This window comes from Carlito syrichta, unplaced genomic scaffold, assembly GCF_000164805.1.
Source record: "Carlito syrichta isolate Samal-C Ts95f unplaced genomic scaffold, Tarsius_syrichta-2.0.1 Scaffold124319, whole genome shotgun sequence".
NCBI lineage: Eukaryota > Metazoa > Chordata > Mammalia > Primates > Tarsiidae > Carlito > Carlito syrichta.
In genome coordinates, this window is record NW_007068415.1 from 310056 (window position 1) to 333751 (window position 23696).

Below are 23696 nucleotides of genomic sequence, written 5' to 3' on the forward strand. Positions count from 1 at the left end.
AAGGCTCACTCATAATATTTCTGAAGTGCAATCTTTCATGTTGTCCTCTGGACTCATTCCATCTACCTTATTGCTGCCCTGGGCACCCTCCAATGGACACTCTCCAATGTTCCCTAACTTGAAGGAATTGCACTGCTAGTCATAACATTAAACTTCAGAAACCCGAGAGTAATTCTTTTTTTTGTTTTTCTTTCCCAATATAAACAGTGAATCATGAAGTCCTCTCCTTTCCCTAGGTATTTCAAAAATCAGTTCACTTTTCTCTATCTACCTTCCTTATGCCAGTCAACAAAGGTTTCTCATCTTGATGGCAGTGTCTAATTGGCTTTCTTACCTGTGGGCATTCCAGTAGTTCATATTTCACCCAGAGTGGTTTTCCTGAAATTCAAATATGGTCATCCTGTTCTCTAAAACCTTCAGAAGCTTTTAACTGCCTAAGCACCCCATATGATGCAAAGAGTGCTCCGGGCTCTGGCTGTCCTTCCAGTCTCACTTCCACTTCATCTCCAGCTACTCCTTACCCCCACCCCCTCAGCCATCCTGAACTACGACCAGTTGCTTGGATGCACCTCTCGCCTTTCACACACTCAATTCCCTCTACTTGCTGCCACCTTCTTCCCTCAGCTTACAATCATTGTGGCCTTCCCTGGCCAGTTCAGTTTTGCTAGGTTACCCTTCTGTAGGTTCCTATAATACCATTTATTTACTACAATATAGCATTTACCTCATACTACTGTAAACACTACAATTTCAATATTCCCAGCTAGTAGTTCCTTAAGGGACTATTTTTATCTTATATAAAGGACCTACTTCTAATACTTCAGTTGAATAAAGAGTAAATTAATGTTTTAAATGGCAAATTAATATGGCAAATAATTAGGATCTTGAGAGCTCCAGTCCAAAATGATGATTATGACGACCTGGAAGGTAACTGTGGTAACAACATTTTATAATACTAACGGATGGCATTGTTGAGTGATGGCTCAGTTCTGGACCCCACACAGAGTGCCCTACATTAATTATGTCCTTTAATCATCATGACAACCCTATGATACAGTTACTGTTACTATTTTACAGAAATGCAAGTGAGGCTTAGGAACATATAACTTTATGGTTCCATAGCTAGTAAGTGGAAAAATCAGGATCTAAGTAAGGGACTCCAGTTACCACTTGGCTATTCTACCTTCACAATGAAGAGTAGGGGAGTACGGTAGTTCCTGGATTTAGGAATGTTACAGATCAGTATAATTATAAAATAAAAGGGGCGAAGGGGAGCAGAGGTAATAATGACTAACATGTTCGAAAACTCTTTGTTTTTACAATAGTTATCATTAACTATCTATATTTCACAGAGTATCATTTTTTCTTAAAATAATAATTAGGGAAAGAGACACCTGGAAAAGAGAAGTCCTTAAACATGAAAATTTGCACCCTTGCTTGACTTTTACTCTAACCTATACATATATTATCCTTTATGTCAATGTGGGAGAGCTGGTGTCTGGAACCACTGTCACTGGAGAAATTACTGAGAATCAGACAACTCTGATTCTTAGTTCAGTCTTGACAAAAGGAGCTGGGGGCTTGGACAATGTCTAATTCATTTAGGATGCTTCATGTAAAAAGTGAGCACTCATAACTGCATGGGTTCTATGTCTTAGAATTCAGTAACTTAGTTTCTTGTTTTTTTTTTAATTTGAGCATTTTTTTTTTCTTTTTGGGTTGGAGTTTCACTCTGTTGCCCAGGATGGAGTGCAATGGCACAATCACAGTTGAGCATAGTTTTTAATGGAAACTTCATACTACAGTATGTGAAAGATGTTTTAAAACATTTGCTCATACCATATAAAGTTTATAATAAACTTAATTTTTAAATTTAAAAAAAGTTTCAAGTGACCCCAAAGATACACTATGATCAATCATTTTGGGGAAAATATCTACATACCTAAGAAAACTCAAACTCTAACAAAATTTCATTAGTATATATATTTTTCAACATATTAATAATTAAAATGTATAGTCAAATGTTTGGGTCCAGGATTATACTTTAAAACATTAGTGGCAGAAATATAAAAACTGCCTAAACTGTCATTATAATAAATGCATTGAAGAATGTGGTACATTTGAAAACTTGTGTATACTGAGCAATTTTGTTGGTTTCTTTTTATTGCAACAGTTATGAACTTGCTTTAATATGACATACCTAGTAATTTGGCAAGTTACATTTATTTTTCCAATTGTGGTTATTTTGTTAAATTTTCTTCTTAAATATAATTTTAAAGAAAACAATGATCATGATTATTTAAGCAATTATTAAATAATAAATATTAAATAATATTGTTGAGTTGAACACCAGTTAACAGGAAATTTTATAGGTACTCTGTGAATAACTCTACTTTGAGATACAAAATATTTGGGAATAAAAAAATATCCAAGACCATGAATTTATTAGGGCCTCACACCAATAATTAAAATTTTTCAGTTGCAGTCCAAAAAAAAAATTTAAACATTTTCAGTGGTAGTAGAGGTCAGAGACTATGAGTCTTACAGATTTACAATTCTAAGGTCTACTTGGGTGTAACACAAAGAGAAGACACTACCAATATATGTCTGTGGATATACAAATGATTACTTGTCATCCAGGTTTACAAACCTAGTGGGCAGGGGTAGATGTTTGATTGTCCTGTTGTGTGTTAGATAGAGGTATTCTGAGTGCTTTGTAGGCAGACAGAAAGAAGCCTGCAGAGAAGGAATGAATATGCTTGAGGAAGAATTGATGAAGCAAAGTCCCAAGAGAAGAGGAAGAAATGGGATCAAGATGATTGAAAGAGGAGATAAAGTTCTCTAGAGACTAAGAAACTTGATTGAGGAGGTAAATTGGTACAGAACAAAGCCAGATGTTCAAAAAACAAATGTCATCTACCTTACACTTTTAATTAGAGTTTTCCCTCTTAAAATGCCTTGATCAGACATAGGATCAGATATTCCAGTAAAAAATTTTCAGTTGTAGTGACCACACATGACATTCCACCCATTTGTAGGTATTCGAATTCCCCAGAAAGAAGAAAAGGTAGGCTTACTTTATTCTAGAGTCCTACACAATATCAGACTCATTATAATGTTATTAGGTGAGCATAGGAAGGCATAAATGTGAAAAGACCCAGTTTTGTTTTTTGAAACTCTATACTTCACTGCCTCATCTGCTGCTTGCTATAAAACAGGAGAAATATGTAAAAGTTAAATGTATAAAATATATGCACATTTTAGATACTCTAACACTTCTTTCAAATTATTTTCCTAAGGTCTTTAAAGATACATGGAAATAGTATTTTTGCCTAGGAAATTTTTTTACAATGAAGTCCAAAGTCGGATTTAGTAAACTCCTGAATGCCTTGATGGAGAAGGCATATGTGAAAAGAATCAAACTTAAGTAAAGGAGTCACAAGTGCGTTGACAGTTGTCCCTCTGTGTATGCGGTGTATTGGTTGCAGAACTCCTACGTATATCAACATTCATGCATACTCAAACTCTGTAGTCAGCCCTGCAGAACCTGTGTGTAGGAAGAGTCAGCCCTCAGTTATACACAGGTTTTGCATCCTGTAAATACTGTAATTTTGATCTGCATTTGGTTGAAAAAAATCTATGTATAAGTAGACCCTCACAGTTCAAACACATGTTGTTTAAAAGTCGACTATATTGTTTGAGTTGAGGTTTTTAATTGTAAAAGTACCTTTGTAATCCCAGGTTTTATTTCCACAATCCAGAATTATCTCTATAGAAGCCCTGCTTGCTTAAAATGTATTTACAACAGAGACATCTGTCTGTCTCTTTCAACCGGATCTGAAAAAAGGCAGATCATCCAAACCATGTAGTGACTTTAAATGATAAACTTTTATTCTGAATATACTGTTTTTGCACAAGATTTAACACAACATTTTCTGGGATTATAAATATTTTTATAACAGTATTATACAAATTTTTACAAAATGTTTTTATCAGGCTAGTTAATTCCACAAAAGTGTCAAGAGAACATAATAAAGGGAGAAAAGATCTATTGTTCACAAAAGCCATTTGGCCTTTTGCATGGATGCACAATGAGCATTTCAATAAAAGTATCTCTAAAAGCATGATCCAACAATCATACAGCACAACAAAAAAGACAACTTTACTAGGTCACATTGTAAACTTAATTGGCATCTATACAAGACAGTATCCCTTTAGTCTCAGCAGAATTCTTTGAGATAAATATGTGAACCAGAAATAAGGTAGATGAAACTATTGATAGGGGTTGTCTAATCCTTTAAAATTCTGGAATTTTTCAATACTTGATAGTTTTGCTTCATTGATTTGCTCTTTACAGAAATGTACACTTAATATTAACAATATTAATATTCTGCTGCGGGAAACAATACAAGTTTCAGGTAACAAAATATTTGAAATTTTGGGCAAGTGAAATAGTCATTCTATTCTGCACTTAAAAAGCCACAACATCCATTTTGTTTCACTATGCCAGACTATACCATTAAACATTTCAATGTCAACTAACATGATCAATGTAATAACTTAAGAGTTTTAAATTAAGACGGAATTTAAGATTTGTTGGAGACAGACAAAGATTTAAATGAGATGTAAAATACAAGAGAGCATCAAATAAGCAAGTAACACTTAGGTTGCAAAGGTCACTTAAAAGGGATACTGCCTATTTGAACCCCGTAAGGCCAGTTTTAAAGTTAATAAAAGGAATATTATAGGAAAACTTACAAATGGCAGCAACACTGTTTTGTTTTGTTTTTCCAAGTTAAGCAATAATGCCTCACGCATTAGAAACATGAAAAAAGATCATACTAAAATCTTATAGGCCCAGTACCTAGAAATCTCTTCAATCAAACTTGCTAACTATGTCATGTTAAAAATCTGTTACAAATATGGACCACGATTGGTTGTTTGGCAGTAATGCTGGTTGTTCAAATGAAGAAAATATAAACCATTAATGCAAAATTTGTTTTTGTTACTCAACACCAATGCCAGACTTACTTTAACTTTGTTTTGGTGACAAACATTAAGCTACATAAGTTTAACAAAAATTGAATAGTAAAATGTTTATACGCTTTTTAAAAAAATTGATCTCTTGTATTGTTCAGTCTTTGGAAATCAATACTAGCAGGCTAAAATTTAACTAATTAATTCTTGTCAACAGTTAGAACTCACAGAAAAATAGTTTAATAGAACAGTTTGAGATGAGTGTTACTGTCTTTGAAAAAAAAAGTATGTTAGAAGCATTAAGACTAGGATTAGTCATGAGAACAATTTTTAGTCAGAGAGATTGTTACCAATTTATTACCATGTATGTGGTTTTCATAATATAATAAAAAATAAAGATTCATAGCACAACTTGTGCATATAAATCTATGTTGATGGCAACAGAAATCAAATCGGGCCCTGCCAAGAGATGCCAAGTTTAACTGTGATTAATACAACAATGTAGTTGACGAAACATATAGTTGACATTAGCCATGAAAACATAGTCAATAGATTTTTAAACATAATTTTAAGGTAGTCTGTTGTATGCTGGAAGCAATTCAGTTGTTTTAATGTGCATTGTTTATATACACAAACTAACAATTTTATGTTTTGATATCCCTTTCCCAACACTATCATGATTTAAAAGTCTAGCAAAAGTTAACAGTAAATTTTAAATATTTAATTAACAAACAACATGATTTAAACATAGTTACTATAGTGAGAAGTTCCGTTTTTTAAAATTACTTTGGTGTTTTTTAAAATGTCAATACCAGTTATGAATGACACTACAAAATCACAACAATGCATTAGAAATGGTAACTGATGTCAACTCTTAGAGCCATAGTTGGCAAAGTGATTCCATTTCCCCTTCCCCCATCTTAAATTAAAAAAAAAAAAATCTTAAATAAGAAAATGTACACAAATGGTATCTAAGGTATACTGGCGGTGGGAGGGAATTACAAATGTATGCAAAGCTAAAAACAAAACAAATATTGTCTTTTAAACTATGCTAAAGAATTGGTTATATCTTTGATATGTGAAACATATTAAAGCATGCTGGATAATGTCAATAACTTTGACTTTAAAAGGACATATAAGAAAATTTCCAGCATATACACACACCAATATTTGGCATGTTCAAGAGAAAAGGAAAAAATGCATTTTATCATAAAAAATATCTACATACTTTCATCCTTCAGTAAAATTATTCACCAATCCTAGAGTTGCACTTTCATGGTTTTACCCTTTCTTCAAATACTGTTTACTCATGAAAATAATTTTTAAAAGCATAAATAATATTCTGCTACCATATTAATCTATAATGAAGTATCTGATTTACTATACTAACCATTTTCACCAATGAGGTTGTATAAAAACAATTTTTATTATTCACAATCAAGTATTCATGTGCATACATATAGATTCAAGGTTTCCTATTTGTTCAGATATTGTCAAACCCTCATCAAATTGCATGGAAATTTTGGTCTAACAATCATCTGTGTAAAATGGAGAGGCAAAAGCAGCAGTAGCAGAAACTTTTAGATTGTACGTGCTACCATTGAAACGAACAAAGAGGAAACCTAGGATGAATCTTCACTGAGAACATATATGTACTTTTCAAAAAATAAATGTGTCAAATCTGATTTATGTACTTAAAATATCTGTACATAGGTTTTCAGGCGAAAGCATGAATCTGTATAAAATCCATTAATTCTTCTTTCACCATTTGCCTAACCCCAGTCATTCAGCATTTACATTGCACAGTATATTCAGAGTAGTTTAACAACATTTTTAAAAGATGACTTAAGTGCATTTACACTGCAAGTTTCAGATTCTTACATAACAATAATGTCACTCAGTTAACTTTTCAATGGACTACATTCTACAGTAAGAGAAAAACAAACTGAAAAGTTAAAATAGCAGCAGCATCATGCAAAATACCCTTGGAAACCAAAGTTCATTTATCACAAGAAAAACATTTCCCCCTCCCCCCAACAAGCTTTTCTTAGAGCAGTTTTAAATATCTGGCTAGCACTACATAACTGTACTGGGAAACAAAAGGAACATTACATCAAAGCGTTGGTTAAGGGCTTGCTTACATTTATGAGCAAATATATCACATATTCAAATGTCACCCTCAAGCACCTGTAGATTGATAATTTCTTAGCTATTATTTTCAAACCATCAATTCATTATCTCGCAACAATTTAATTGGTCATCAATTGTATTTTGTTTTTGGCGGAGAAGCCGTTCTTCATAAGGCATTTTATTCATGGCAAATTTTTTTTGTGGAAAATTAGCCATTTATATTTCAACAATTTAGACCAATGTTAATTATCTCTCTCGCTTGCTATATATATATATTCAATAATAACCACTCACAGCAGAAGAATAAGAAGAATAAGAATTTTTAACAGGAGAATAAGTGAAGGCAAAAATAATTTCTTTTCCTAGAGATTTTCTCGGTAAAATTGCAGCAAGTCAAAATTGCAGGTCAAAATCAAGACATTTCTCATGATTCATAAACAGTTGTATGGGGAGCCCTTTCACATGTAATCACCAACAATGCAACAACAAACTCTCAAATTTCCCAATAGCGCACATATAGAATTTTGCTTTGATGTTATACATAGATGATGCAGCATTCACACAAGTTTAAGGATCTGACACCCTGACATGCAGCCAGTGGGTGGTCAGGAGTTTGCGCCTTAATGTTATGCCATGGTGTGGGCCCAGCTGATGTTTTGCTGAGTCGACAGCTGACCCTATTTGAATGTAATCAAGGGCTCATGTTTTGGCAGGGTCTGGAGTATAACCATGTAGATTTGGTTTTAGAAGGTCATAATAGGCAGTGTCTGCTGCCAGATACCAGCCAAAGTAGTACAAACTGGATTCCAATAAGAGACCACAGAGACGGATTTAATCCAGAAACACCACCACAGTCAGTATAATCCTCCTGTTACAAAGAAAGAAAAAAAATACACATCTTAAAAAATATTTAGTAAGACATCTTTCAGAATAATCCATATTTAGTCCACTTCTGAACTCACCTTATAAAATTGCTTTAATTGGAATCCAAATAAATTACATTCTCCTAGATGTTATTGTTTAGGAATTGCGGATAAAGCAATTTCCCTAGCACCATTTGACAAATGCTTTAATTTTTAGTTGTATATTCTGATAAATTAGTAAAGAAAATACTAATAAATTCTGTTTTGAGTAACATACTAACTTTTAAATAACTTATTTTCAAAGTATCAAAAAATTATCTCTATATATCTGTATACAAAAAAATAAAATATTATGTTTTCTAATTCCCAAGAATTATGGTTTTGGCAGCTATGCTCCATAAGGAAAAGCTTGGTACTGGCAAAGTAAATAAATTTAAAAAATGAAATATTTACCTTTCCCACATCTCTTATATATAATTTCTAAGCTAGAACATTCAGTGCATACATAGCATCTGGACTTTCATCAATAATCAAAGTAAACTGAATAATAATATGAACCATAAACAATGAAGGACACTCTAAAAACACATCTAAAATAGAAAGCTAATCTAGATAGAGAAGTTTGTCTTGTTTAGAGAACCATGAAATATTAGCAATGAATATTTCTTATCTTTTATTCCTGTTTATATTATGTAACATTTTCCACATGCTTTAATTCTTTAATATAGTAAATTTCATTTATAAAAACCTTGTTTTTAATTTTCTTCCCAAACAGCTTTAAGGAATATACTAATCCACACTGGATCGTCTAACACCCCAAATAATAGACTAAATACTTTTCTGGTAGAGATGAGGTCTCGCTATGTTGCCCAGTCTGGTCTCAACTCCTGGTCTCAAGTGATCCTTCCACCTTGGCCTCTCAAAGCACTGAGATTACAAGCATGAGCCACCGTGACCAGCATACTTTTCTTTTTCCAGAATAATTTTACAAAGATTCTAAGCTCTCAAAGAATAAGAACTTCGGCTCTTTTTGTTTACCAGAATTTAATACACTGCTTGCCACCTACTAAATAAAAGTCTTTACTTTAATTGTATTTTAAGGCAGCAGAACTCTCATTTCATTTTGTTTGCTAAAGAGAAGGCTGGGAGAAAAGACTCTATAAGGAGCAGTCTGTTATTTTTCAAAAGCTATTTCCCCAAATCTAAAGAGAACCATAAAGTAACAGTCCATTCTTATTCCTCATCCATTGACAAGGTAGGATATTCTCTTTGAAATATTCTAGTGTATCTTTGGTCAACACACTCTTCTGGTTTGTCTTGAAACTTGTTTGTAGTTCTCTCCTTGGCTTGACCTCTTTTTCTTCATGCTCTTTAAATATTAGACTTGCCCAGGGGTTAGTTTTCTCATGTCTTTTTGTCTTTCTTTATACCTTGTTTCCAGGTGGTCTAATCTAGTCCCATGGCCTACATTTCATCAATTACCTAATAACTGACATTTTTATATCTTCAGCCCTGAATTCTCCTCTGGTCTCCACATTCACCTCTTCTCTTGTATGTCTCACAACATTTCAAACTTCACTTGTCCCAAAATACTATTCTTCTCAGTATCAGTAAATGGCACTTCTGGAGTAGTGAGTCAGGTAAAAGTCCATAGGCCATCTATGATTCATCTTTTTCTCCAATCCAATCCCTTCTCTTCACTCTAGCTTCAAAAAATATACCCAAACCTAGTCACTGTCACAGAACCAAGTCACCATCTCTGTTTTTCTCCACTTTTACAAAAGTCACCTAGCTTCTGCAATTGCTTCTACTTCACCCTTTTACAAATACTTCCCCAAAAAACAGTCCTTGCAAAGACATAAATTATTTCACTCCCCGCTTGAAATTTCTTATCATTCTCAGAACAAAATCTGCATCCTTTACCAAGGCCCACAAAGCTTTAAGTGGTCTGGAGCCTGGCTGTCTCCTCATCTTCCCTCCTTCCTCTCCTCTCCCCTACTACTTACTCTGTTCCAGTAATACTGGAACCCAAGATCAATGTGTTTACCATCTTAGGGCCTTTGCACTTGCTCTTCTCGTTCAGAGAATTTCCTCTCCAGGTAGGGTAACCAGATGAAAAACAAGGTACCCAGTTATATTCACATTTCAGATTAAAAAAAAATTTAGTATAAATATATTTCTAGTATCTCACACAGAAGAGTGGCCTGATAACATAGTAGGTATGCAGTAAGCATTTATAAATGAAGAGTAGATACTCAATAAAGCAGCACACATTGACTGGTTAGAAACATCACAAACATAACATATTAACTTAACAATCCAATTTTCACTTAGTCAGAAGTACTCCCCAGTTCTGGTTAAGTGTTAATTTGGTAGAATAAAAAACTAGCATATAATCAAGACCCATTTGTGTATTAAGGAGATATTTTGTAAAGGAAATTCTTATTACTATAAAACACATCTTTATATTCTACAAATTGTGTTATGGCAAGAAACACACTCCCTCTGGCTCTTACTTTATTGTTTATACATTTTTTTTTTTGTTTATTTTTTGTTGTTGTTTCATTTCTATGTGAGATGATGAGATATGTCTGTTTCAGTCTGAGAAGTGGTAATTTAGATAAGTTACTTAAGTTACTTGGTGTCTTTGTAGTCTGCATGTTGATTTACATGGAAAAATCTGCCTCTTCGGTTTCCTGATCATGTTTTCACATGCGTTTTACATGGTACAACCACATATAATTCACTTTCATAGAATAATTTCAAGTCTTATTCTGAGACACATTCTAAATGACACATGCACAGATGTTGGAGAAACCTCAGTATTTTCTCTGTCTTATAAAAACTGAAATCCCACTGACACCATGCCCAAATAAATCAGTCTAAAGACTTACGTAGTAGAAAATAACAGATTTGTACTTTGTCTCACTTTAACACATTAAAATAGAAAAAGGATGCAGGGCTGATATTATTTTAAAATATGATAAAACTAATTTTGCCAGATTTTCTAATAGGGGAAACTCTGTTAAAAGACTTTATTAATGAAAATATCAAATGAGAATTCTTTAGTCTTTTTAAATTACTCATTAAAAGAAAAAATCTACATTATAGTTAAATTCATATGATTTTGTTCCAAAAATTACCTTATAAGACCATGCATACTAGAGGCTAAAATCTTTTCAATTTACTGTTATTAAATTATTATTGCTAAACCCTTACACTGCCTTTCCTTCCCCAATCAGAACCTAGGACAACATGTTGCACATAGTAAGAGCTTAATATTCTGTAATTTATTTAAATGAATTTAGAAATACAGTTTTCCAAGAGAAAGTGTTCTGATCATTTGGCTAAGATGGTTTTGCCATTTTTCCCCTGAATTATAGTCATCATTTACTTTCCTTCAAATAATAAGTTAGCCATTATTCGGTGGATGTCTTCATGACATCCACACTGAACTTAGGTAAGTCTGTACTGAAGTCAACTCCATAGCTTCAAAGAAAATCTATATTTATAATGTTTTAGGCAGATATTGCACAATAGAATGCCCCTAACAAATAATTTGTTACTCTATATGACACCTAACAGTTTCACCAAATTAAATCGTATAATAGATATTATATTTGTTCAACTCTTTAAATGTAGAGTGAAAAATATATATACATTTATTTCTGTTATTCATTTATATGTACCCAATAACATGTTTTATAAACTGGATTTGCATAAATAATAAGCTTTGTCAGTGAATAGATTATTGACTTCCTTTATTTTATTCTTTGATTACAAAACTCATTTTTTATTTGCGTATTTTCCTTTTGTACTTCCACAAGACTTGAGTCTTCATTAAGCTCTTGTCAGAAGGTCTCATGTGAACACTTGTGTGCAAAGGTTAACTGTATATCTGCAACCTAGATCCTTTAGAACTCAACAGGGTGTAAGGGTCCTTTAGACTAAGTCATTTCATAAATACATTAGAGATGTATCACTCTTTAGTAGACTTTAGAGATTACACTGCCATTCCACCTTTCCTGTGAACAGAACCTAATCCACCACAAATTGCTAGTTGTAGCCAGACACATTGGAGCTTAGCCCTTGAACTTTATTGGTCCCCAGTGTGGAGAATAACTGCCAAACAACCTCTCAGTATTTTTTGCAATATTTTATTTCTTTTCAACTTTTTATTGTTTTAGAGAAAATAATACTTATTTTCATATCATCATATCAACATTCAAATTGGATTAACTGTTCTATAGTGATAACTTTATTTTTAAACACTGAACCCAAATCTTGTTAATGTAAAGTATACATCATCTATATCATCTTCTCAAGACTAATCATTATGTATTCCTCAATGATATAATAATATCAAGGAATCTCAGATATGCCCTTTTCATATTCCAAAGATTATTTCTATAAAATATATATATCCCTGATCAATGGTATTCTCGAGTCAGGGAGGAAAAAATAGATCCCATCCAGTTGAGTCCATGCTAATATTTAATTATTTTCACATTAAATTTATAATTGTGATTAAAAAGAAAATACCATAGTAGGAAAGTTTGAGACTTTATTTTTTGGAGGAATTCTTAGAATAAAAAAAATTTTTAAATTCATTTTTGCCTACAGATTTTTAAAGATAAAGGTAAAAAGGAAGCTGGCCTATTCAAAAGCAGTACTTATGCATTTTTTGGTCTCATTGATAATCTACAATTTTATGTAAAAATTCTGTGATTGAGAGGAGTAAACTTTTGAATTAAAGGTGGAAATATAGTAAATTTTTATGCTATTCATCACGTCAGACATTAATTTGGTATGCTTATGCTCTAGTTTGCTGTATTCTATTATCACAAATTGGGATAATTATCACAAATAGGGATAAACTTAATTTCATTATACTTTTCTTATGTAAGTGGTAGATTACCTGTCTACTTTTTAAAGGAATCAACACAATTATGTTTCAAATAACTGTCTATATATCAATTTTTAAAATGTATGCCTGGAGATAGTTTATTTAATTTTTGTCTATTAATTATTAAAATTGGCTAGGTTTCCTTTACTTGGAATCTGTTGCCATGAAGACCATTATTTTATTATCCCAGAACAAATTTGGCTATTTTCTGAGACGCCCCTGCAACTCCAACCCTCCCCACCCTTAAGAGTTCACTCCATTCATAGTAATGTCCACATCTCCATCTAGTGGTTTCCTAATCAACGAATACCTGGAAACCAATGAAGAAAGACTGTAACAAAAGTTCTCTAGTAACACAATCATGATGATTCCAGAGTATCGGAAACCAAGTCACAAAACAGTCAATGGAACACTAAGCACAAATGCAGACCTCAAAACATGTATTTAGTAGTATTAATGATATAATTCAGAAATTTCTGAAATGTTAATACATAATCATTGTTCCCTAGATAATGTAAGTAATATTAAAGAAAATGAACTTAGAAATCGGAAGCACTTATACTAAAATATTTAAATAAGAATGTCAATATTTTGAAAATAAAATTCTAAAAATCTACTTAAGTCAAATTTGTTTAAAAGAAAATAAATATAAAAATGGTTGATGCAGTTCTTAAATAATGCTTGATAAAATTGAAATGGCCCATTAATTTTATGTTAGCATCTTTTGAAGATAAATTGAGATGACCAACTCTAGTATTTGATCATAGGTACTTCCCTTTAGTAAAAGTAAGATATTGTGAAGCATGTATAGTATTTGTACTAGCACTGACTTAATTTTTACACAGAAATCTTATGAAGACAATAATGATTTTAAAGTATTGGAAACTGATATTCTTCATTTAGAATTAGAAATTTGCATACCATTTGAGATCAGCTATTTACAAAACAACATTGGTACTGAGATTTCAATAACCTGGTTTTAGGACATTTATATTGTGGATTTAGGGATATGGGTTATTTTCTAAAATTTCAAGCCAAAAACAAAAACAAAGAAAAATTAGAGAAAGTGACTGACCATCCACACCACATGAAAACTTGCAGTAAAATGAAGATAGGAGCTGACATCATGGTACAGGCACGATTCGTTGTACATATAAGTTGATCCTATTAATAACAGGCAAAGTAGCAAGTACAGGAAAAAGAAAGAAAACACAGAAAAGAAGACATACAAGATGAGATTTCATGCAATTTGCTGGCAGTTAGCAGTTAATGTGAGCCTCCATCCAGAGCAGATTCACAGAGTCCATTGCAAGTAAGCCTTACCAAAATATTCCACTGCTAAAGAAACACAACACATTATTAGCACACCAAGCTACTGAGCAAGAGCTGTACTTTCACACACAACTCGATATGTAATTTACAGAAACTTGAATTGTTGAACAATTTTTCTGCCTTGATCAAATTGTTTTAATGCTTTGGTAAAAAAAAAAAAAAAAATATATATATATATAGCCTCCCAGGAGGAGAGTATTTTGGGAAACAGGGCTTTTATATGATTTTCCAAGTTTATCTGAGTATAATCTGTCTTTCTACTGTCGAAAACTGATGATTAATAGTTGATGAGTGAAGTTTCTCTAATGAGCGACACTACTCTTGGATCTACATACAACGTTCTCTGGAGAATGATTTGACATGGGCAAACCTCCTGAAGGAGGAGTCCTTACATCTGGATTTTACATAAGCCTTACTGGATAAAATTGAAAAAAACAATTTAGTTGCAATTTTCACTTCCTTTCTCTACCCAGAGAAATAATCAATAGTTCTTACAGAGATAACTAGGATTTGCTGGCTAACACAGCTTGTATTTTAAGTCTTTTATTCCACCACTGACTTTATTTCTTCACTGTTCCTCTTTATATTATTTAGTTGCAAAACATGTGAAAATGTTCTATCCTTTCTGGGACAAACGTGGCTATGTATTTGAGTAGGTAAACCTATTCTAAAAATGTAGATGACCCTTAAAAATGCACATTAATCAACAGATGTTCTGACATGTTTTTAGAGTTAACAATTCATGAGCTAACAATGCTCTTTGTGTGGATGCTCACTGTGGTGTGCATGAAAAGGCACACCCGGAAGAATCAGAGAATAGGGGAATATATTTAAAATTAGCAAACCAAAAGTGGTCAGAGATTCTTCTGTGACTTCATCTTTGAGAATAAATGAAAGTTTCTTAATAGTTAAAATTTTAAAAGCAAAAAATTGATTACATGCAAAGTAAGTCTGAATAGTATGTATTAGGGAAAGACTTCTGATCTATAGAAAAAGTTGTCATCATTAGCTAGCACACATTAAATAATGTTTTGTAATATTTTATCAGATTAACCTTGTGTAATGGACCTGATCTAACTTCAAACAATAGAAAAAGAAATTGACATAACAGCTGTATAACGGGTTTGTTTTTTAATTCACTGAAGCCTAAATCTAAACTAATGAAAATATTATAATAGAAATAATTTTTATAGCTTCAGAACTGGAATATAAATGGAGGCAACACATACCCTAAGTAGCATCTACTATGAGTTATTATTTATTAGAGAATTCAAGGTCACAAACCTGATGATTTTAAAGATTATTAGTAAATTGAGTGGAATTGTGTTTGAAAGTACAATTTCTGTGGGAAGGACAGATAAAAGAAGCAACTGTTAAGTTTATGCTAACCATGAAAATACTGAAATGAAAAAAACCTATCTACCAACAAGAACATCATGTTAATGAGAAAAAGCTATGGTCAAGACACATGTTGGAGTTAAAATTGCAATTTCTCTTCTTAAATTCTTGTGTGCAACAACCATTAATTTACAGTGCTTTCATCCAGGAGAAGTATAATCTTACCAAGACATTGTTATCAAAGCAGACATCAGGCCCTTTTCGGTATCTAGGTTGCTTAACCATATCACAAGGATCTGGACCATCAGCTAAAGACACTTGTTAAAGAATATCAAGTCACTTTTTTATGTGATTAAAAAAAAGACAGTGCAATGTATTTATTTATTTCCCAAAGCAAGCAAGAGATACTTCATTAGTCTCATCTAAAACAATCAATTCTAATACTTAGGGATGTAAGAAACTAAATTGTGAATTTTCCTTTTCTTGGTACATGCAAAGCATAATCAGTTTTAACATTTAAACCAAATTTTGGGTGAGGAATACATTCTGCCTCTGTGAAGTGGTAATAGCACACTGACAGTTCTCTCTTTATGAGCTTAAACAATGTGACAAGGTTCAAAATGCATTACTTTAAGGTGATTTTCCATTCCAGACACCTCCAATAGCAAAGGATACAAGTCTGCTCTGCTTGTATGAGCAGTCGTGTGTCACAGGGACATGTTCCTTTGCTCTCAACCATTATGAATATTAAGTTGGTATTCATAAGCTTTTCTACTTGAAAGATTCTGCAAAATAAATATAATATCACAGAAAAGGAAGAATATCTTTGGATAATGAACATAAATATTTTAAGGATTCTTATTTATTAAAATGGAAGACAAAAATATGACATTTTGAAACCACATCATTACCATCAGCATAGCTCAACAGAATGAGTATGATTTTAGAAGAAAAAGATTACCATGCTTTTATCAACATTAACATATTGCCTATCTCAAATAAATACTAAAAAAATTGCACCAGGAGGTGTTTTAAGTGACCTTTTTAAAATGTTAGTTCTTATTGCAAAACAAGCACTATTTACTAGTTGAAACTCAAGAAGTTTCATTTTATATATTTAAAAGATTACAATATTTACCACTAAAAATATTACAAAGTTGGCTTTTAAAAAAGCTAGGCGCACAAAAATGACTTAGCGTATTGTGCTAGCTAAGGGCAGAATAATGTCCAGATCAGTGAAGATGGAAATGTTTTCTGCTGTGTTCATGGGAAACACTAGCCCCAGGTGTATGGATGAGGTACAACATTTAAATTAATTTAATTTTAAGTGAAATTTAAATAGCTCCCTGTGACTGGTAACTGCTGCATTGGACAACACATATGTAGAAAGAATCAAGGGTTCTAAATTCCATCCCCTGTTTTGTCTACTCCTTAAGCTGCTTCTACCTTCTTTAGCAACCAACATAAAAACATAAAAAGATCACTTAAAAAGTAATTGCTTTATCATTATATAGTTTTCAAAGAAGTGGGTTTTATTCCCTCTCCCATTAAAGTTTGATTTGCATTAAGTAAATCAAATATAACAATCATTCAATTTAATGTTTTTATTAAATTGGCCTTCACATTACAACTCAACTGTGTTCTTTAAGCACACATTGCTATTACTGGATGCTAATTAATAAAAGGTCAAAGGACTATGAAACACTCTCTGATTTATCTATTAAACATGTTACAATTCCATTTCCTGAAGTCTCTGGCCTGATATGCTCATCTCTAAACAAGACTGTCTTTTTCTGAGTTCATGCTTGAGTTCTCCCCACTTCCTTCTCTTAATACCCTCTACCTTCTCCATAGACACAGGCATTAAGTCATAAAACCTACTGATCATGACTATTAATAATGATATTTAATGCTTTCTTAAATTTTGTTTTCTTCTAGCAAAGACCACAATTCTGATTCATCCACTAACAAACTATTCTGGCACTTTCAGAATCTTGGATTACCTCACCTCCTCATATTTCTTCCCCTCTATGCTAACATTTCTTCTAGAATAACCTACCCTCTGTCTCTACAAGCCAAGTGTCTCAGCTCTGTGCTTTATAAGCTGTGACTTGCTGCTCTGTTCTTAGAGATCTTGTGGCACGGATTATCACTTTCCTCCCAAACCTCAAGAATTGCCATCTTTCTTTTCTTATCCATCCCATTACAACCAAATTGAATTCTCTATCTTTTTAAAAACGTTTAAAAACTGTTTTATGGATACTAACATTAACCATATTTCTTAAAAATGGCATTTTTTTTCCTAGCCTTTTAGTTTCCAATCAAAGACTACAATCAATTCTTCATGTCAGAGGAGACTAAAAGTAAAGACAAACAAAAAAGACCCAGAATGTCTTTTTGTAAACCTTCTTAGTATCATATGCTAAAAAAAACCATATTTGGCTTACAATTATTTAGAATTACCATTGTAATTAATTTTGATATATTAGAATTAATACAGTTCTGCAAGCTTCTCTATTTTTAGAAATTTCTGTATGGGTTCTTTCAGTAAAAAAAGAAAATATTAAAATATAATCAAATTTCTTTATTTGCTTACAAGAGAAAGCAATAATGTTAATCATGTAATTATTATTACAGTTGAAGAAATCATAACTTATGAGCTATAATTAATTTTTATAACACTAAATTTTAAAAACCCACAGAAAAACTGAAGGCCTCTGACATCTTTAATTTAAAACAGTTACTCATATCTCTAACTCTAACAGCAATTTACACTATTTTTTGTAATGATTATAAAAGTGAGTACAATTTCCTAATGAAATGTGACTACTCCAGAAATAATGAAACAAATTACCTGGAACAGTTTCCACAGTCTAATACACCACTGAATGATTTACTATCATTATCGAAGAAATACTGGGTTTGTTCAGTAATGCAGCTCTGCTTTGAGAGGGAAGCCGTAAAGTCATCATCTTCCATCTCAACTGTGGGTAATCAAAACAAAGATCACCATCATGAGGACACACTACAGTCAGTCCCCTGGAGTCTTCTCTGCTCAAAGAGCAAAATAAATGTATAAGGCCAGATGCTTGGATTGGTACATGAACTGCTGCTATGTAATATCATGACAGCCCCTAATAGATGCCTGATAAATAACAACAGAATACATTAATATTAATTCAAATACATCACAGCTATGAAATCACAGCCAATGTGACATAGGAAAGTTTCTAAAACATTAGGAAAGGTTAGACAAAAAATTTCTACCAATAAAAGTATGAGTTGAGGGACCTCTCTGGCTCTCTCTCCTGCACACACAGAACACAAACATGCCTTCTCTTTGAGTTTGTTCAATTTAGCATAACAAAAAAAGTTTTTAATTGTTATTATGACAATGATAGTATCTCAGCATTTACATACCAGCCTCCAGGATTCTTGGAAAGGTCAAACTCAAGAGAAATTGTTGTAGAATAGACCTGAATTTTTAAAATAAATAATAAAAATAAAGAAAAAATAAGCATTTTTGTATGTACACAAACATATAAATAGATATTTCTTTTACATTTTTTGGGAAAAACTGAGAGTACTTTTATAGAAGCATTTGTATATAAGTATTTTTAAATTACATACAAAATTGTAACCTTTTCATCTATAAAAGAAATCATAAAGTCAGGAGTATTCAGCTCTTGTTCAGGACCAAGAGAGGGACAGATGTGTGGAAAAGCCTAACAGGCGATGTTATCAAGCAGAAATGTTAACACCAAGGGGAAGAATGTCAATGTTTTAGTGCACAGGTTCTTGTATTTTCGGTTTTCTCCTTAGTTTAATTTTTAGAAATCTGGTTTTGAGGTTATATTTTTTTCTCATAAGCTAATAAAAAAGACCCTGTTTATGACACAGGTTTGGATCTGAGAACTATCTACTTTGTAATATAGAATATATTTGTACATAAGTACTGGAACATTTATGAAATAAACTACGTACCTCATATGGAGAGATACAGCACATTTCAGTTTTACAATAAATGATAATTCGATCAAATAGTAATACAGAGTCTTCTACGGATGAATTTAGTAAAAGCCAAGGAGGCAGGGGAGGGATTTTTTGGCCAGAAAATAGGATAAAGACAAACTAGTATTTCAGGATCACTACAAGACTTAGAAAACCTACTGAAATTAGGATATAAATATAATCACATCAGAAAATACCATTTTTCAGAAAATCAAATTTTAAAAATCTTATTTTTAAAATGCAAAATTAAATTTTAAGATCCTAAATTCTAAAATCTTCTTTACTACTTAATGAAATAATATCACTTTATCTTAGCTGGGCATACCTCAACATCAAATGAATGTTACAGATTACATGGAACAGGGTGATTATACAAAAAAAGAAAGATTGGAAGGAAGGAAGAGAGAAAGAATCCTAGACATAACAGGAAAAAGGAGGTTTAGTTACCTGACTGATCAGAACTAAACAATGAGAAATTTCCAGACTACTTTCCACAGTCCTTCAATAAACCATTTAAATGTCTTATTTTCTTAGGTGGTAGGGCATAGGAGAAAGAGGAGGGGCAGGGGAGGTAGGGAGAGTGAAATCAGTAAAAAGAAAGAATTTGATCCATTTCAGCAACCTGATGCCTCTAAAACTATGCCTGTCATTGTATTAATGTAAAGAGGTAGAAAGCTGAGTCATCAGGCCGTGAATTTGATCAAGGAAGTCATCTAACTTGGATATTAAAGTTACTTTGTATAGATCCATACACCTAAAATGTAAGAAATTAAATATAATATTTCAACAGATACAAATGAAGAGTTTCTATAGAGCCACTGAAAAAAGAAACCTCTAAAGAGGCCAAAGTTTGCATGAGCATAAAACTGTTTTCATATGAAAAACTGATTAACTGCTAGTTTTACAGTGATCATTTAAGAAAAACTGTAAGTAGTACCCATGTGCTATAGAATATGCAAAAAGTAATTATCCTAACAAATATTTATATGTCTCCAAAGCTGCCACATTTCCATGAAATGCTTTACTATTTCATGTCATCTTTCCTTCCTTATCAATAAACTAAAATGTGACTTACCAGGCAGCAGCAGTTGCCCACCAGCCAATGTGTAATATGTCTGCTATTGATGGCTATAAAATATAATTAGAAAGTCATTACATTAATCTCCACTTGAGTATCCTTTTGAGAGGAATAGATTCACTGCGGATATTACTGACCACATATGCTGAGCGATGCCCGGCTCCTTGTTTTGGTGCAGCCCCAGGCTCACACACTGATTGATAATCATACGATTTGTTAAAAGCATAAACGGATATATTCACCAGGTGTCTCATCAAGCTTGGATCAATCTCTCCAAAAAATCGTCCAATCTGGTAAAGAAAAAAAAGCAAAGAAACAATACAAAGAAACTATGAATTAAAACAACTCAGGAGCTTAAAAGCTAAAGCAAAGGAGAAACTTGTGACACTGTGAATAAAGTAAAAGGAGAGTAGGTATTCTCATTACTCAATGGCTCTGTGAAGTTTATTTGTGGAAGGAATAGACACTAATTACTAAGCATTAAGGTCACAATCAATTGCCACTTGGGTGAGTATAACAGGGTTGGAGGTGGGGAATAGAAACATGTAGGTCAAAGAGTACAAAGTTGCAGTTGTGTGGGATGAGTTAAGTCTAGAGAGTCCATGGACAACAAAGAAATATAGTTAATGATATTGTCTTGTATACTGGAAATTTACTGAAAGTAGATTTTAGGTGCTCCTACCACACACAAAAAAGAAATCTACCTAAGATAATGTATATGCTAATTGGCTTGACTGTGGTAATCATTTAACTATGTATATCAAAACACCTTGTTGAATACTTAAATAAGTACCAAAAAAAAAAAAAAAAGCAAAAAACCCCAAATACCCCCTGTAGAAGAGAAAAGTAGCAAAATTAAGAGAATGGATTGAACTAGAAGAAGAAAAGAAGCTTGTAGGGACTGTGATAAAGGTAGCAAGTCCCATGGAAAGGGACAACTAGTCAATCAGCTGCAGCCTATAAACATTTGTCATTAAGAAAAAGCAGCTCAGTATTGAGAGAACCTGTGCTTTTATTAAAAAAGAGAAACCAGATATACAGATTCAAATATTAAATTCATTGGCAGCTAATTCAAAATGTTTAAAAACTTGTATGAGTCAAAAAGCCTGTGTACTGATTTGCAAATTTGGGACTAAAAACCACATCAGTTTCAACCAACAACATATTAAGCATTATCAACTGACAAATATTTAGTGAGCATTTTCTAGATTTTTGAAAAGTGAAAGTAAGGTCAGGAATGATGGTTCACACCTGTAATCCCATTACTTTAGGAAGAGGAGAGAGGATTGCTGGAATTTAGGAGTTTCTGACAAGCCTGGGCAACACAGCTACACCTCCTCTCCACAAAAAGTTAAAAAAAATTATCCGGGGGTAGGGGCATGCTCCTGTAATACCAGCTATTCAGGAGGCTGAGGTGGAAGAATCACCTAAGCCCAGGAGGTCAAGGATGTAGTGACTGTGATTGTTTCACTGCACTCCAGCCTCTGTGACGGAGTGAGACCTCGACTTAAAAATAAAAAATAGAGCCGGGCTTGGTGGCTCAGCCTGTAATCCCGTGCCTTTGGGAGGCTGAGGTGAGTGGATTGCCTGAGCCCGCGGGTTCGAGACCCACCTGGGCAGCAAGACTTCATCTCTACAATAAATCAAAAAAATCAGCTGGGCGTGATAGCGCATGCCTGTAATTCCCGCTACTTGGAAGGCTGCACAGCAGGTCGCCGCTGCACAGCAGGTTGTGGCTGCGGTGGCCGGGAGCAGCCACTGCACTCCAAGTCTGAGTGACAGAGTGAGACTCCAACTCAAATAAAAAATTAAAAAATAAAAAAAATAAAAAATAGTCCAGGCACAGTGACTCATGACTGTAATCCCAGCAATTTGGGAGGTGGAGGCAAGAGGATTGCCTGAGTCCAGGAGTTTGAGACCAGTCTGAGCAACTTGGCCAGACTTCATCTCCACAATAAATCAAATAATTAGCTGGGCAAGGGTGGTGTACACCGTAGTTCCAGCTACCTGGAAGACTGAGGTGGAAAGACCACCTGAGCCCAGAAGGTCAAGGCCACGGTGGCCGTGAGTATGTCACTGCACTCCTGCCTGGGCGACAGAATGAGACTCCAACTCAAAAAAAAAAAAAGGGAATAAGTAAAAATAAAATCCTTAACTCTATGTTTAAATGCTAACAGTACAAAAATGTGAAATTAACTAACAAGCATAAAAAATACCAGATCTAGGAAGCATTTAATTATTTACATTATACTAAGTATTTTGAAATTTATTTTATGACAGAAATAAAACAACTCATCAATTACTATGATGTTGGAAGAAGTTTTGTAATGTGGATCAGGAAAACACTTCAGAAAGCCCATGTCTTTCTTTCTTCTGGTACATACCTGATTGGTATAGTCATCATGATTTGCCATTAAAAGAAACCCACCATCATCTAGAATCACACAGTCCATTACCTATCAAAATAAATGTTTAATACATGTTTAGGAAGAATAGGAGGTTGCATTATCATTACTTCATTATATGTAGATGATTAGAACAACAAAACTAAAAGAAAAATTTAAAGGACTATGTCTTCTCTTGAACATTCTTCTGATGAAATAAATTAAGGGCATGCATAGATTTATATCACACTTCCAGGCTTGATAATCCAATATCAAGCATTCAGTTGAGACTGCCAATTCTATGACCAAATTAGAAATAATATTTTTACTACTTCAAGATCATAGAAATGATCAAGAAAATTGGATGAATCAAAATATTTAATGATAATTATTTTATTATTTTTTAAAATACTTAAGATTTTGACAAAAAGATATTGTTAAAAATATAATTAATTGCTACACAGACTAAAACACACCCACGTACCACAAGACTATTTATAACTATTTTATATTTTTACCATAAAAAATGTTTGGTTGGATAATTAAAGATTTAAAAGCAAATGTGAAACAAAAAAGGCCATGGTTGAGACAAAATTTTATGCACCCTAAAGTATAGGATAAATTGCTGCCTAGCAAATTTAAAATCATGTTTTAATGTATGGAAAAAAATTTAATAA

General features: G+C 32.9%; 1 protein-coding gene across 1 annotated transcript in view; it reads right to left on the reverse strand.

Moving 5' to 3' along the window:
* Positions 1-3866: 3866 nt before the first annotated feature.
* CACNA2D1 (calcium voltage-gated channel auxiliary subunit alpha2delta 1) overlaps positions 3867-23696 on the reverse strand; it is a 395813-nt gene continuing 375983 nt past the window's right edge. Inside the window, exons 31-38 of the mRNA XM_021707777.1 lie at positions 23020-23091; positions 20773-20925; positions 20633-20685; positions 18967-19022; positions 18401-18530; positions 16222-16331; positions 15772-15854; positions 3867-7975 (exon numbers count right to left, since the gene is read on the reverse strand). Of these exons, the coding sequence (XP_021563452.1) occupies positions 7859-7975; positions 15772-15854; positions 16222-16331; positions 18401-18530; positions 18967-19022; positions 20633-20685; positions 20773-20925; positions 23020-23091 (774 nt within the window). The 3' untranslated portion in view covers positions 3867-7858. The remainder of the gene's footprint in view (positions 7976-15771; positions 15855-16221; positions 16332-18400; positions 18531-18966; positions 19023-20632; positions 20686-20772; positions 20926-23019; positions 23092-23696) is intronic.